This window comes from Gasterosteus aculeatus, chromosome 7, assembly GCF_964276395.1.
Source record: "Gasterosteus aculeatus chromosome 7, fGasAcu3.hap1.1, whole genome shotgun sequence".
Classification (NCBI taxonomy): Eukaryota; Metazoa; Chordata; class Actinopteri; order Perciformes; family Gasterosteidae; genus Gasterosteus; species Gasterosteus aculeatus.
This window is the reverse complement of record NC_135694.1, coordinates 13705163-13722336: the sequence shown is the minus strand read 5'-3', so window position 1 is coordinate 13722336 and position 17174 is coordinate 13705163. Positions and strand designations below refer to the sequence as shown.

The 17174-nt window shown below is 44.6% G+C and overlaps 1 protein-coding gene and 1 long non-coding RNA gene across 2 annotated transcripts; one reads left to right on the top strand and one right to left on the bottom strand.

Annotated features, from left to right (window-relative positions):
- Positions 1–820: 820 nt before the first annotated feature.
- LOC120821604 (leucine-rich melanocyte differentiation-associated protein) lies at positions 821–14955 on the top strand. Its single transcript, XM_040180368.2, has 5 exons — positions 821–948; positions 2345–2537; positions 12150–12341; positions 12425–12502; positions 13689–14955. Exons 2-5 carry the CDS (start codon positions 2386–2388, stop codon positions 13879–13881), a joined length of 615 nt encoding a protein of 204 aa, XP_040036302.1. The 5' UTR covers positions 821–948; positions 2345–2385; the 3' UTR covers positions 13882–14955.
- On the bottom strand, positions 4846–5502 carry LOC144410253 (uncharacterized). The gene is made up of 2 exons (XR_013468196.1): positions 5295–5502; positions 4846–5200 (listed from the first exon to the last, which is right to left on the bottom strand). It is a non-coding gene; the product is annotated as an uncharacterized LOC144410253 (long non-coding RNA).
- Positions 14956–17174: the final 2219 nt, after the last annotated feature.

The window sequence follows — 17174 nt, the reverse complement described above, 5'->3', positions numbered from 1 at the left end:
AATTCTGTCTCGGAGGTCTACAGCTAATTCCTTGGACTTCATGGCTTGATTTATGCTCTGATATGCACTGTCAACTGTGATACCTTATATAGACAGGTGTGTGCCTTTCTCAATCATGTCCAATCAACTGCATTTAGCACAGGTGGACTACAATCAAGTTGTAGAAACATCTGAAGGATGATCAGTGGAAACAGGATGCACCTGAGCTAAATTTCGAGTGTCATGGCAAAGGCTGTGAATACTTATATACATGTTATGTTTTCGTTCTTTATTTTCAACAGATTTGCAAATATTTGCAAAAAAACGTTTTCACTTTGTCATTATGGGTTGCTGTGTGTAGAATGTTGAGGAAAATAATGAATTTAAGCCATTTTGGAATAAGGCTGTAACATAACAAAATGTGGGAAAAGTGAAGCGCTGTGAATACTTTTCGGATGCACTGTATATAAATGTTGTGTATTGTATTATTGATATTAATTTGTCTAATTGCATGTTATAGCAGTGTCATTTCATGCTAAATGTTCTTTGTCATTGCTAAAGCTACTTTGTTCAAAGGCTATTGTTCAAATAGATCTTCTCTCATAGGCCATTGCACCACTTGCTTTGACTCATTATTGTTCATTATTCTTCATTATTCATTATTAGTCTATTGTGAGCCACGTCTCGTATTCTGTCCAGTCATTTGGCATTTTCTACAGTAAAAATACTTCATGTTCACGTTTCTTCAGTTTATAAACTGTGTTTTCCATTATTTGAGGAATGTAACACTATCAATCTTATGAAGATCTGTTCCAATGGGTCCTGCGAACTACAAGGTTAACAGCAATGTGATTATCCCCATCATGTGATCTACAGCCGAGGGTATGAAAGAGGGCCTTTTATGTGAGCTGAATGCATTTCACAGAGTCTGCATGCACTGAAAAGATCGGCTGCATGCTCTTCAGCTCGGTAAGTCTATGCTGCATCTAGATTCTTATTAGGGATTAAGGATTTCACAGAGTAGCAGGATAACTTGAAATATGGGTACAGTTTAAAATAAGTGTCGGACAATACTGGTTGATACTGCAAATCAGAAAACAGTAAAACGTTTTGAGAATTTGGCAGCAGTTTCTAATGGAATACGGTACTTTACTGCAGATAACATGTTAAGGTAACTTGCTCACTTACCTCACAGTATATTGTGCAGACATGGGCTATAAAAAACAATTGAATGCAAAGAACAGCTCTGCTTTGAAGAATCTTAACCATATGTCCATCGGCGACTATATCTTCTTTGCTGAGAGATTTATTTATGACATTATAAAATCCGAAATGTTGCAGGTCAACGTGTTTTGGCCTTAGTAACTAGGATGTTAATTTTAACCCATAAAGGGTAATTGATTATTTAGAAAAGAGCAAATTTGTTTTTTTTTAAGAGAGATAAGTGATATAAAGTATCATCTATGTTTACACTGTATTTTGACATTTCTTTATCTTTTCCACTTTTACTTTTATGAGCAAGGCACCCAGAGTCTGAACAATCTTCTGTTCACCTATTTTATCGCCCTGCCCATCTGAAACTAGCTAGGTAAAGGTTGGGACAGCCAGGCTAGCTTTGTTACCCTGGGGACTATTTCCTTATTTCACAATTATTTTGTGAATCTATTTTCTTATCTTGAATGTATATACCAAAAATACCTATGTTTCAGTTATCTTATACCTTGTGAATGTGATGAGTTTCAGAAATATTGCTGATGCAACCAGTTCCGCAAAGACATTCAAAAACAAAAATCAATTTGTCACAGCTCACGGTTACTTCTCCAGATTGTAATTTGGACACAATTTGTCTTTATATATAAATATTTGACAGAATTTGGCCAGGGGTGTAAAAAAATAAATGTACACTGGTATTGTCACAATGGGGTAGGCAGAGGCAGGACCCAAACACAGATTTCCAACAAAGATACTTTAATCAAACGCCAACAGGGATCCAGAACTTACAAACAGGATGACTCCGGGTAGAACCTTCACGAACGACGTTCAGTGATGCAACAAGGAGCAAAAGACATACAGGGCTTAAATACACTGGGACGGTGCAGGTGATTGGACACAGGGGAAAACAATCAGGGAAAAGTCAGACAATCACAGGGGATGACAGGACAAGGCAAACCCAAACCGTGACAGGTATAGCTTTACATAAAAATGTGTAATTTCTCATTTCTATTCAGATGAAACCCTAACATTACTTTCTGGCAGATTATCTTCTTACTCATTCAGTCTATTCACCATTTATTGATTAGCTGTTTATTAAAGGTTTGATTGTGACACAATAATCTGATTTCTCTCCTAATCTCCATAATTACAGGTGAAGGGCAGGTGAAGGAGGGCGGAATTTTTTTTTTAATAATGGATCATCCAACATCAAGCCAGCCCAGCCCCACCTCAAGCTTTCAGTGTCTTTCTTTTGCTTACCAGGGCCTGACAGAAATCCCCTATGAAACCATTCTGCCACAGACAGCACTGGAGGTGCTGGATCTGAGTTACAACCTGCTGGATGAGTATCCTTTTCTTGATAACCAGTAGCTTGAAGTCAGGCCTGCTTCCTGTACCATTGTTCCAAACTCTTATTTGAGGACTTTTTTTAATCTGAAACAAAAGGGAATGTCATTAGTTTTGCAGGTATTTATGTCCTCATACATGTGTTGGACAAATAAGTATTGTTTAAATTTAAATGTCAGTGAATCATCAATGAGTATTTTTGAATTTATGTATGTGTGGACCAAATATTGATGGTAATCCATTCAATAGTTGTGAATACATTGAACCGGCTGGGTTTCCATCAACGTACATTTTTTGAAGTATCGCATAAGAAAAGTTAAATGGAAACGGCAAAATTTGACAAAAAATATATTGTGGCTTAATTTAATTCCATTGTTTTTTTTTCTATAGCCTGGAATCACAAACCACACATTTTGATGGAAATTATTAGGGCTGCAACTACCAATTATTTTGATAATTTGACCATTCTTTCGATTAATCGATGAATCGGATAAAAAAACAGGATTTTAAAAACGCTTTAATTTAAAAGCTTTATTCCAAAGAGAATTCACTTTGAAACAAGACTTCAGAAAGTGCACAAACAGCGTGCTCCTTGAACATAATAGTTTATCAAAAATAAAGAAAAATACAAATCAGAAAACACTCACAGATGCATTCACTCACAAACGCTCACACTTACAAACCCCCATAGTCAAGCTTATTCATTAAATTATTACCGTCATTGTAGTACAAGTTAAGTAAATGTATACACCACGTCTAAATGCAGCTAAAAGAATAGCATGGCATTAAAAAGTACAACACATACAAATATTATTGTCAACAATAACCAATATGGGAATAGATTGAAAAATTAATGGTCCAAAAAAAGGCGAGTAAATAAAAACGTGTCTTTAGTCTTGCTAACTGCTTTACTGCTGTTATTAGCGAGCTAACGCTGGCTTAATCAGCTGGATAAAGAGTCAAAAGCAGAAGAGCTGCTGGAGGCTTGTTACGTTCCCCGTCACATATTACGTTGATTTTGCATATTTTTCCATTGACAAAAATGATTTAGTGTGAAATGCTGCCTGCGCTGCATGACTCACAACAACTGCCGCTCCTCTACGTCAACTCAGCTTTTAAATTTTTTGCTCCACGTGCATCTCCAAAACTCATTGAGTGACGTAATAATCGCACGACACGAACCATCACAGGGGAACCATCACCTTATCGTGGTGGAGAGGTTTGTGTGTCCCTATGACCCTGAGGGCTGTGTTGTCGGGAGCCTTGTGCTCCTGGTAGGGTTACCCTTGGCAAAGTGGTCTCAGGCGAGGGGCCAGACTAAGAATGGTTCAAAAAGACCCTATGAAAAAACGGAAGAGGGAAGGAGTTACCCGGCCTGGAGGAAGCCCGGGGCCCCCATTTGGAGCCAGGCCCAGATGGAGGGCCCGACAGCGAGCGTCTGGTGGCCGGGTTTACCGCGGAGCCCGGCCGGGCACAGCCCGAAGGAGTGACGTGGCAGCCCAAGACTCTACTCCCCATGGGCTCACCACCTGTGGAGAAAACCGATGGGGTCGGGTGCGCGGCTACAAGGGTGGCAGTGACAGTGGGAGGTCTAGACGGAACAGACCTGGGCAGCAGATACTGGTTCTGAAGCCGGAGCTTGTGCGGGAGGTGGAGCGTTATCAGTTGGATCTGGTGGGGCTTACCTCTACGCCCAGCCTCGGCTCTGGAACCACACTCCTGGATAGGGGATGGACTCTACTCCAGAGTGGCCCATGGTGTGAGGCGCCAGCACTGCATGAAAAGTGAGATTTTCGTCCCCGTAAACGCCCGGAAATCTCCCTAATTTCCGACAATTTCCGACAATTTGCAACCCGCGCACGTCGCGTTTGTCTGTGCCACAAATTGTCGGAAACGAACCATGACGTAGGGGGAGAGCTGGCGGAGTTGCGAATGGCCTGAATTAGCATATGAAAGCAGCGAAGCCGCGGGTGGCCGAGCCGAGCGGGCTTGAATATCCTTACTCCTTATTGGATGAAACCACAACTTACTAACAAATAAAATCACTCGTGATTGGCAGCAAAACCACACCTGGGCAGACCAGGCTTGAGTTTCCTTGTTAATATTTGGATGAAACCACAACTTTCAATCACTCGTGATTGGTTGGCAGATCTGTCGCTATTGGTCACCCGCCTCATTTTATTTATATATATTCATATTATGCTGTATATTTATTTCATGGTTATCCTATGTAGGCTACTACACTATTATTAGGATACCAACCAGGACATCAATGAATTTATAGAGAAAATGAACATTTGCCACATGTTTATGCAAAGAAAGAGCTTTATTAACAACACACAATCAACAACTATATACAAAGTGAGGATCTGCCCACACTTGGGTAACGGCGGTTTAAAAACTACAGCTCAATAAACTGTCCGTTTGCCTCCTCGGGGTTGTAGACCGTCACTGGCGCCGTGTTTTCCGAGGCAGGTCTGTTGTGCAGGCGCCTAGCGTGCGGGGATCTGTATTTCTGAGTCGTCTCTAACTGGGACCGTACAATCCACCCCGAGACCCCGCCAACAACGCCATCCTCTCCGTCCGACGTGAGCTCTACGGTGGCGGATTGCCAGAGTTCCACCTCGTCATCAGCCAGCACACTTTGTCTCGATTCCAGCAGCTGTAAAAACAACAATGAATCAGTACTGTGCGATGCGTACGGACACAACACATCGATCAATGCACCTGAAACAAGTCAGCAAATAAACTCTGACCGTCTTTCTTCTCGCTCGACTCCGCGCTGAATCCTTCGCAGCTTCCGCTCGCAATGAGTGTCCGGCTGAACCTGAAGCTCCTGGGTACCGTCTCAAAATACGTCTCACAGGCGGCTGGAAAACAATTAAATGAGTGTAATATGAATACAAAAAAAATCAAACGCAAGTCACAGTAACATTTAACAAGGAAGGAGAAACAGTAAACTTCCTGTAAACGACACGGCAAAGAAAATACACTTTAATAAAGCTGTTTCTGCTCACTTGTAAGGCTACTAGGCTACTCTTAGCTTAGCTTGAGGCTACGCTACTTTTAGCTTAGCCTGCAGTCATCGAACGTATTCTTACCGCTATCGTGGGATTGTGCGCCCGTCTCCTCTTCTTTGAGTCAGTTCCTCTCCTCCATGGACAGAAACCCGGAGTCCCGAACGCTCCAGTGGAGCGAACCACTCGTTGATATCGGCAGTTTGTTGTTGGAGTTGACGAGACGATCCACTGAGAGCATTCAGCAGCTTCTTCTCGTCTGTCTGCGGACTGGCCGAAAGTTGGTGACCGCGGAGAGGAGTTGAAGGCGAGTTGAACGCGAGACGTCGTCCAGCCATTATTCACGAACCAGCAAAGACCAAACAAAGGAACTGGAGATACAGTTCTTCTGAATATAGTAACACACACGTGTCTGTTTGTATGCTCGTCTTGCAAGTACTGCTTTATCAGTCATGCCTATGACCTCACACGTGATTGGACGAGGAGTCTAAGGGTCCTCCAATCACATACGAGGTTATTGTTATACGGAAGGACCAGTATTTTAGGAAGACAAATGGTTGGGACTTTGTTGTGGAATGAAACAGCTGATATGCTTTATGTAAAGCAGTGTTTTGGTGTCAGCAGAACGACTTTCCCTAGAAAACTGTACAGTGGTGCCTCTTTGTCCATTCCACCAGACACTCTTGAGTCTGACAGACATGCAATGTTGACAATGTATCATCAGATGTACCCTTGTGTCACTGAGGTTGAATGTTTTGCCATGACATGTAAACGGGTAACATATATGAATGTAACTTACTCAATCGATAGATGCAGAGCATAAAGGTCAGCATATGTTCACGCTAAGTGGTGTGGAAACACTAACAGTTTTGAGGAACCCGTCCTTGACCCTCTAGCAGAACTACGACCAGCCATTATAAAGCAGTTTATAGTTGTTAATGTTGTGTCAAAGGGTACGGCATTTAAACATGTTCTTGCACAAGTTTCCTGGCTTCATCTCCACCCGGACAGACATTTTTATGGAAAGCCAATAGAAGTTTGGGGCTTGCAGGGAACAGACACGTCATACCCAGCATCATTTCTGCCAGTTGAGCGCATTGCTAGAAGATGTGTGGTTAATACATCCTCTGTGCATTTAAGTAAGACCAAAGAAAAGGTCACTGTAGTCCTGCCACTATGCACTGTAGTTGAGCTCTAGTAGACTGTGATCTCTGCAGACCCCTCATGCTGATTCAAATGTTGTTTGCATGGAATGCTCATTTTACCTTGATTAAAACTCATTTTTTAAAGAAGTTATTTTTTGTATCTTTTTTACATAACATTTGCCATTGCTAATGGCGTACACAGTAATCTAGCATATCTGAAATAAATAAATCAATTCAAGCCAAAATGTAAGAGTCTATAATTAGGCTACTGAGCCTGATCTATTTGTACCAGAGACTTTCTTACCTTTTAAAAAAATGTCACCTGGGCTAAAACTCCCTCTGCGACCCTGATTTGCATTTGTATAGCTCAAAGCATTTTCATTTACATGTCAAAGCCTCCCCTAGAATTAGGAGGAGGGGAGTCATGGGGGGACAACTGCCAAGGGAGGCCCACATCAATTTCTGACAATTTACGGCAGTTTTCGGCGTTGCCCGCAAATTGCCGCAAACCTGAAATTCCACGACAATTTACGGTGCCGCATACTGCCGAAAATCCCACTTTTCATGCAGTGCTGATTCAAATGTTGTTTGCATGGAATGCTCATTTTACCTTGATTAAAACTCATTTTTTAAAGAAGTTATTTTGTGTATCTTTTTTACATAACATTTGCCATTGCTAATGGCGTACACAGTAATCTAGCATATTTGAATTAAATAAATCAATTCAAGCTTAAATGTAAGAGTCTATATTTAGAATACTGAGCCTGATCTATTTGTACCAGAGATTTTCTTACCTTTTAAAAAAATGTCACCTGGGCTAAAACTCCCTCTGCGACCCTGATTTGCATTTGTATAGCTCACAGCATTTTCATTTACATGTCAAAGCCTCCCCTAGAATTAGGAGGAGGGGGGTCATGGGGGGGACAACTGCCAAGGGAGGCCCACATCAATTTCTGACAATTTACGGCAGGGAAAACTGACTGTTGTCTGTGCATATGCACCAAACAGCAGCTCAGAGTATTAGGCCTTTTTGGAGACCCTGAATGGAGTCCTGCATGGGGCTCCAGTAGGGGACTTCATAGTCCTACTGGGAGACTTCAATGCGCACGTGGGCGACGATGGAGATAACTGGAGAGGCGTGATTGGGAGGAATGGCCTCCCTGATCTGAACCCGAGCGGGTGGTTGTTACTGGACTTCTGTGCCAGTCACGGATTGTCCATAACAAACACCATGTTCGAACATAAGGATGTTCATAAGTGTACGTGGTACCAGAGCATCCTAGGCCAAAGATCAATGATCGATTTTGTAATCGTATCGTCTGATCTGAGGCCGCATGTTCTGGACACTCGGGTAAAGAGAGGGGCAGAGCTGTCAACTGATCACCATCTGGTTGTGAGCTGGGTCAGAGGTAGGGGGAAGACTCGGGACAGACCCGGTAAACCCAAGCGTGTAGTGAGGGTGAACTGGGAACGTCTGGAGGAGGCCCCGGTCCAAAAGATTTTCAACTCACACCTCCGCCGGAGCTTCTCTCACATTCCTGTGGAGGTAGGGGACATTGAACCAGAGTAGTGTATGTTCAAAACCTCCATTGCTGAAGTGAGTTGTGGCCTCAAGGTCTTGGGTGCATCAAGGGGCGGTAACCCTCGAACCTCGTGGTGGACACCGGTGGTCAGGGAAGCCGTCCGACTGAAGAAGGAGGCCTTCCGGGTTATGATATCCGGTGGGACTCCGGAGGCAGTTGCAGTGTACCGACAGGCTCGAAGGGCAGCAGCCTCTGCCGTGATGGAGGCAAAGCAGCAAGTATGGGAGGAGTTCGGGGTAACTGTGGAGAAGGACTTTCGGTCGGCACCAAAGTGCTTCTGGAAGACCATCCGGCACCTCAGGAGGGGGAAACGGGGAACCATCCAAGCTGTGTACAGTAAGGATGGGACCCTGTTGACCGCGACTGAGGAGGTTATCGGGCGGTGGAAGGAACACTTTTAGGAACTCCTGAATCCAACTACTACGCCCTCTTTTGTAGAGGTGGAGCTGGAGGCGGAGGAGGGATCATCGTCAATTGGCCTGGTGGAGGTCACTGAGGTAGTCAAACAACTCTGCAGTGGCAAAGCCCCGGGGATTGATGAGATCCGTCCAGAGATGCTAAAAGCAATGGGTGTTTGGGGGTTGTCTTGGATGACACGCCTCAACATTGCGTGGAAGTCTGGGACAGTGCCAAAATGGGTGGCAGACCGGGGTGGTGGTACCCCTCTTCAAAAAGGGGGACCAGAGAGTGTGTGCCAATTACAGGGGTATCACACTACTCAGCCTCCCGGGTAAAGTCTACTCTAAGGTGCTGGAAAGGAGTGGTCCTGGTCGTGGAACAACGGACCAGCTCTTCACTCTTTCCAGGATCATAGAGGGGGCTTGGGAGTATGCTCATCCAGTCTACATGTGTTTTGTGGACTTGGAGAAGGCGTATGACCGGGTCCCCCGAGAGAAACTGTGGGAGGTGCTGCGGGAGTACGGGGTGAGGGGGTCCTTGCTTGGGGCCATCCAATCCTTGTACGCCCAAAGCGAGAGCTGTGTTCTGGTGCTCGGCAGTAAGTCGAAGGCGTTTCGACGAAGCATTGTATGAATGGTTGGATGATGACATTTAGTGTTAAAAGCGCTTTGACTGGTCGAAAGACAAAAAAAAGTTCCATACAAGTAAAGTACATTCACATGACCAGAGGAAGGAGAATAACGCTTCTTTCTGGTCATTAGAGTATTTTACTATCTTTAGAACTTTTTTGGACCTTTCCACCACTTTGTGTAACATGCTACAAAGACCAATGCTCTTCCTTGAGACTCGGTTAGATAGTTGAAAGCAATTTTTGGTTACCAGTTTGCAATCTACACTTCAATACTTTACTGCTGTCACACATACAGACTTACTATAACTGTCAGGGGTGCGGGTAGAAGGCAGGACTCAGATGCAGACTTCTCCGAAACAAGACTTTAATAGTTACTAGATCCGAAATCCAAAAGGCCAAGGGGCAAAAACACACAGGCATGAACCTACGGACATCCACAACAGGAGACAAGAACATGCGTGGCGAAAGACAATGACGCGACAAGTGACACAAGAGACACACGGCTTAAATACACAAGGGAGGTGCAGGTGATTGGACACAGGTGGACAAAATACAAATACAACAGGAAGTGAACCACACCGTGACAGTACCCCCCCCTTAAGGGCCGAATTCCAGACGGCCAACACTAGAGCGAACAAGGGGTGGGGGGGGAGGGAAACCAGAGACGTTGGTCGGGAAACTCTGGGGGTCGGCCCGGCGGGCGGTCACCAAGCCGGCTCCGGAGCGGCGACTGCAGGGCACGGAACGTCTCTGGAATGAATGGCTCTGAGACACGGGAAACCTCCGGGGTCGTTGGCGGTAGCTCGGGGACACGGGAAACCTCCGGGGTCGTCGCCGTCGGCTCGGGGACACGGAACACCTCCGCGGTCGTCGCCGTCGGCTCGGGGACACGGAACACCTCCGGGGTTGTCGCCGTCGGCTCGGGGACAGGGAACACCTCCGTGGTTGTCGGCGGAAGCTCGGGGACAGGGAACACCTCCGTGGTTGTCGCCGTCGGCTCGGGGACACGGAACACCTCCGCGGTTGTCGCCGTCGGCTCGGGGACACGGAACACCTCCGCGGTTGTCGCCGCCGTCGGCTCGGGGACACGGAACACCTCCGCGGTTGTCGCCGCCGTCGGCTCGGGGACACGGAACACCTCCGCGGTTGTCGGCGGCAGCTCGGGGACAGGGAACACCTCCGTGGTTGTCGGCGGAAGCTCGGGGACAGGGAACACCTCCGTGGTTGTCGGCGGCAGCTCGGGGACACGGAACACCTCCGCAGTCGGCGGCTCAGCCCCCCCCATAATCCCCCCCCTCGTCGCGTCGGGGTCATGAGTCTCGGAGCGGGGACTGGGGGCGTCGGGGTCATGAGTCTCGGAGCGGGGACTGGCCGAGTCGGGGTCATGGCTGAGAGTCTCGGAGCGGGGACTGGCCGAGTCGGGGGAATGGAACGTGGGGCCGGTACTGGTCGGGTCGGGGGCATGGAACGTGGGGCCGGTACTGGTCGGGTCGGGGGCATGGAACGTGGGGCCGGTACTGGTCGGGTCGGGGGCATGGATCGTGGGGCCGGTACCGGGGGAATGGATCGTGGCACTGGTACCGGGGGCATGGATCGTGACGCTGGCTCGGGGGTCGGGGGCATGGATCGTGGCGCTGGCTCGGGGGTCGTGGACCTGGATCGGGGCGTCGGATCAGGGGTCATGGGCTTGGGTCGGGAGGCCGGGACGGGAATCTGCTGCGGCCCAGCGCGGGACATTTTGCGCTGCGACCGAGCGGGGTCGGGACGTCGCTGCGGCCCAGCGCTGGACATTGTGCGCTGCGACCGAGCGGGGTCGGGACGTCGCTGCGGCCGAGCGTGGGGAGCATAGGTGGCCTGGAGTCGGACCGCAAGGTCCATTACCCGCTCCCAGTGGGTCTCTCCGCCGGACGACAACGAAATGGCCTCCTCCTCTGGGGACCATGTGGTGGGCGGAGGATGGTGGCCCAGATGCCTACTGAGGGCTCCAGAAGAGGAGACAGAGTAGTACAGGTACCCAGCTGGAACCCCCGGGAGGACCTTTCCCCCATTACGAGCAGCCCGCTGGAGACTCCGTGGACCGCCCATTGCCAGACGGGTTCAGGGGAACCCGTCTGGCAACTATTAAAGTCCCTTTTCAAAAAGAAAAGGGACTTTAATAGTAAAAAGCAACAACAAAAGGGCAAGGGGCAAAACGGGAGACAGGAACTGCGAACGACGAGAGAAGAACATGCGTGGCGAAAGACAATGACGCGACAAGAGACACACGGCTTAAATACACAAGGGAGGTGCAGGTGATTGGACACAGGTGGAAACTATTAGACGATCACAGGGGATGACGGGACAAGGCAGGAAGTGAAGTTATCTGGGGACACGAGTGGCAGAAAACTACAAAATACAACAGGAAGTGAACCACACCGTGACAATAACAGGCAAATTTCCCAACAGTTAAATGTAAGTCAGGAGATCAACGATTTGGTAGGATTAATCCTTTGGGATAATTAGAGTGACATGGCTAAAGAAATCTTACCGTATAGGAATAAACCGACAGGTACAGTGTTTGACCGGGCCCAAGAAGTGGAACTATTGATATTTATTTAGTCAAATCTACTGCTCTTGTGGTATGAATGGAAATGACAGACATCAAAAAGTGTATATAACCCCAAAACAATTTAGGTGTTCCTGATATGCACGTAAACTTCTTCTTGAAGTCATAGTTGTCACCCGCCTAAACTTCTGCAATAACAAATGAAAGGAAACAACATATAATTCTAGGTAAATATATTTAGAGACTGACAAACCTGAGCAGTTTGAGTTTGAAATATTATCCTTCATTCAGTCCTTATTGGAACCCGGCTCTGCTGGGCCAGCTGGAGAAGCTCAGCACTTTGATCCTGGACTGCAACAACTACACATCTCACATCAAGTTCCCCTACATGTCCAGTGTCACCACAGTTTGCATCAACAAGAACAAGATCAACAATCTGCCTGTTTTTGTGGAAGAAATCCGACGGAAGTTTCCAAACATAAAGTGAGTCTGGAATTGTGTTATTAATTTGTTAATGCTTATAAACATATGCATTCTTTTTGCTGCTTTATTCCTTTCTAATATAGGATTCTCAGTATGATGAACAACGAGGCAGCTCCTAGTTATTTCAATGGAGGAAGTCTTACTCAGTACGAAGACTACAGGTGACCAACAACATCCTTTCCACAACCTGCATCCAAACTAAACACCATCTATGGACTAAATATTCTCTCATCAAAAATAATCATACAGGTTTTTATTTGATTTAGAAAAAAGTACTAGCATGACCATGGGGTTTTTAGTGGGGTTTTATTTACACGATGGGGTTGCCATTTGTATCATCAGTGCAATAACATGGTACTAGAATGTCATGTATCTAGTCAAAATTGGTCTTGTGATTATCAACCCTAAATTAAGGTCTGTTTAGCGACAATAAACCTGCTATTTTATTTGTAGTTTAGGAAGCTAAAAAATGATTTGTATCATGTTTGTTTTTAAAAACATAAATCATACAATACAACAAACATACAAGATCAACCTAGAAGACCTACAGAACAACCAATTTTGTGCAAAACTAACAGACTAAATAATAGACATAGATCTCTATCTCTGCAGTTGACAATGTACCTGTTGATGTTCAGGGGACAAAATTGCCCACCAGGCTTTCAAGAGTGCTGAAATTAGATACTGAAAAATACTACAAAAGGTTCAATACAAATACAAAGATACTCAATGCCTATGCAATATTCAAATTGACCTCAAAGAGAGACAAAATGACTACAGAGTATTAAAACAACCATAGTGAGACCTACACCAAACACAAAAACACCCAAAATGTGACGAGCACTAGCGTTTTCTGGCCCTTCATCCAGCCTCATTCTCAGGCTCATTTAAGGATTGGCGGTTTGATCCCCTGCTCAGGTAATACACATAGAGATGTCTCCTTAAGCAAGACACTTAACCCAACATTGCTCCCGTAGGTGTGATGACGATGTGTGAATAATGTAAAAAATAGTTGCTGATGGGCAGGTGACACTGTCATCATATGAATACAGAGAATTAAATCAACAACAAAAAGAGGCTAATCTATGAAGACTGTTTTCCTTTTTCTTCTATTTCGAAGAGGGGGTGGGGCGTTTTGCATTGTGCCCAGGGTCCATTGTATTGTAATCAGCCCATGAATGTACCTTTCAAGTCATAACCACACACTGACAATGCTATTCAATATGCACTCTGGAACATAAGCCCTGTTTGTTTTTTATTTGTCAAATATGTGTAAAATAATCCGACCCCATTGAGTTCTGCAAATGTTGACATTCATGTAAAATTCCACTCTGTTTGCCTCCTTAGACAGTATGTCATCAGTCAGATTCCTGGCCTGGAGATTCTGGATGACACTGAAGTCCTGGAGAAGGAGAGACTCCAGGCTAGAAAAACCTACAGGCAGCAGAAGATCAGCCACAGCAGCAGAAAGAGGAAGGAGGAGTCATTAAAGAAACATACGCACATGCAGAAAAAGCCAACTACTGTCACAAGACAATAGGATATATCATGTTTTTTAACATGTTCCTTAAAATCACACCTTTTAAAGCTGCGTTGTTGACGTTGTGATTTCTTAATATTCACAGCTAGTTGATGTTGAGTTGAATACTTAAACAAAACAAGACAATCCAAGATTCCATTCCGTGTATGCGTGTATTGTAAATAGTATCTTTAATACTATCACTAGCAGGAACCAGTCAACTCACTCGTTGGTACACTTAAACAAAACAAGACAATCCAAGATTCCATTCCGTGTATGCGTGTATTGTAAATAGTATCTTTAATACTATCACTAGCAGGAACCAGTCAACTCACTCGTTGGTACACAAAATGGTACACTGCTGTGTACCATTTTGTGTACCGTTGATAAGCGTTACTACCTCCAGAAAAGGATCAACATTTTTTCCAACAGGCTGTAGATAAATCAATTGTGTACATTCCATTCAATTCCTCGATACTTCATGTCAAATGTCAAAATTGACCCAAACACTATGTAAGGGTTAAGTGGGGAGTATGGAATCAGTTTGTCCTTACCTCACTTACTTACTTATACACCACACATACAGTATCGATCCAAATGTTTCTACCACGCATATGGATCCAAATGTATGACATTATTATTTATGTAACTTTCTGCAGTTGTGAAAGTATTAACACATGGTTACGCACCAGAGAATTTGTGTTTAGTGACGGTTTTGATACATGTATTTTAGAAATAGACTAATTTCAGTTGGACAAAGACTTCTCTTGTGTTCGGAATTTAAGCAGAAGAGCACACCTAGCGATAAAAAGTATAATATGTGTGATCATGACTAGTGGTAGGATTATAGTTTGTGTGTTATTAGGTATAAATATAATAACACAATAGTTATTGTGGAGCTGAAGAAGTACACCGTCAATCCGTAACTATTTTTGTTGGGAACGGCAGGGGGTTGTACCAGGTTAATAGCAAGTGTGGAACTAAATTATTGATAGCAATAAAATTCTTAATAATCACTAAGATAATTCTCAAAATAAATAAATAACGGGCACCACCCTGAGCTAACAGGGACTAATAAACAATATTATAAATCAAGACTCATAATTGATGTTCACTCCTTTATTTAAGTCTGAGCACTGGCAATGGTTGAATGGTTCTTTAAGGTCAAACACTCACAGAAACACAGATCAAGAGAATCTATAACTGTGATCAAGATCACCTATAACTAACCAACAATCCCTAGATGTAACACTAAACATCTAAACACTAAACATCAAAATTTATAAAACACGTTAAATTCATCTGCCCAGAAAACTAGTCTCTTACTGTTTTGATGGGCTTGATCGGCGCGGTGAACGGTTGGTTTCACCGTGTTTCAGCAGCTTCCAGCTGACTTGTGAAGGTTGAACTCCTTAGCGGAAATACAAATTTTATGGCCAGGTGTGGTCTGGACTCCAGTGGGGGTTGTTGTTATTGGCCCCTGGATCAGACATGAGGGTCTCCCATGTTACTGTGTTTTTCCTTTGTCTTCAGTGAAGAAAAACGTGGGGAGATTTACTAGCAAAATGGAGGGCCCAACACTTGCATCCGCTGATACCGTCGTGGGCTTGCTCAAGTCATAGAAGGCAAGTACTAGTGGAGTTGTCAATAGCTTTTTGATATGTTCAAATCTGTTTGCTGTGCGTGGCTCCACGTCCATTTATTCTTGTCCTTCAGGAGCTTGTACAGCGGCTGTCCCACCGTTGAGAGTTCGGGGATGTATCTTCCGAGACAATTTACCATTTCCAGTATCCTTCTTAGCACTCCTTGACAGCTGCCGAATCGCTTCCACTTTGTCAGGGTCAGGCAGATCCCGGACTAGTCAATGACATGCCAGAGGAACCACAGTTGACTCTGCCTGATGGAGCTCTTCTCACAATTAAGTTTTAAGAAGCATACCTTCTCCAGGCGACCGTCATGTTCCTTCTCTGTGGCCCCATAGATCAGAATGTCATGAAGATTTTGTGTGCATCACAGTACAAAAACAGCATTGGTGAAAATGACGAATTATCACTTGCATTGGACCATGGACTCATCTGTGTTCTTGTCTTGCTGGACCTCAGTGCCACATTTGACATCATTGAATCCTATTGCAGAGACTAGAACATTTGATTGGTATTAAGTCATATTTATCGAATCAATCCCAGTTTGTGTTTGTAAACGGTGAATCCTTGTTGATCAACAATGTTTGCCACAGAGTCCCACAAGGTTCTCTGCTTTGACTGATTTTATTTACCCTGTAGACGTTTCCTTTAGGCCTACTAGAGAGCTGCGCTGCCTAAATGGTGGGCTACTTGTTATTCCTAGAGTCTTAAAAAGTAGGATGGGAGCCAGCGCCTTCAGTTATCAAGCTTCTCTTTTGTGGAACAAAAGATCACGTTAGTGTGGACCAGCCCTTAGATAAGCTGTTATATATATTATCCACTTTGCTTCTTTGAGGTCTTTGTGCTTTCCATCCCTGCTGGTTTCAGTAAATGGTGGTTTTGTCTGATGGTGGTTGTCCTTGCAGTGGTCCTGCCGTACACTTGGCTGACTACTTGCAATATTTGAATCATTTCTGTCATAGGACTCAAATGCAGTGTACATCTTTTACGTTGTTCATTCTGTAGACATCCATAGTCTGTCCATCCCGGGAAAGGGATCCCTCTTCTGCTGTTCTTCCTAGGTTTCTTCCCTTTTTCCCCATTGAAGGGTTTCCTGTGCCGATGTGAGGGTTTCGGGAAAGACTATGTTGCATGTGTACAGACTGAAGATCCTCTGAGGCAAATTGCTATTTTGGGCTATAAAATAAATAAATAATTCAAATGAAATAACTATTAAATTCAAATTATGAAAGTTTACTTCAAACCCACGAAAACAGACATGCAATGGTAGAAACAGCAAAACAAAGACAAAATAAATGGGTGCATTGAATTAAAAGACAAAAACTAAAAATTACATAAAACAAAGAGGAAACACATTGTCACAGCGGAGTGGCAGAAGCAGGACTCAAATGCAAACTTCAGGGAGAAAAATATTTAGTTTATCACGATGCGGAAACTCAAGAGTTGGTTAACCCTGAGATGAGGGAAACTCTGGCTTGTCGGTTTCACAAAGGGAGGTAACTAAAGCTCAGGGCCAGTCACCATGGTAACTGAGCCTGTGAACATAACCTACCAGGTTTTTTTCAATACACCTTGAGTTTCTTTCACAGTCTCCTCCCTCTTACAGCAGCGCTTTCATTCCCTCATTCATTTAAGTACTCTGTATCAGGCGGATTTTAGCGCAGTTTCCAC

What these genes read in the sequence shown, in the direction of transcription:
- LOC120821604 (XM_040180368.2), top strand. Translation starts at nt 2,386, where the DNA reads ATGGATCATCCAACATCAAGCCAGCCCAGCCCCACCTCAAGCTTTCAG. An exon ending in CGGAAGTTTCCAAACATAAA is followed by an intron (nt 12,342 to 12,424) that starts GTGAGTCTGGAA and finishes TTTCTAATATAG; the next exon opens with GATTCTCAGTATGATGAACA. An exon ending in ACTCAGTACGAAGACTACAG is followed by an intron (nt 12,503 to 13,688) that starts GTGACCAACAAC and finishes TTGCCTCCTTAG; the next exon opens with ACAGTATGTCATCAGTCAGA.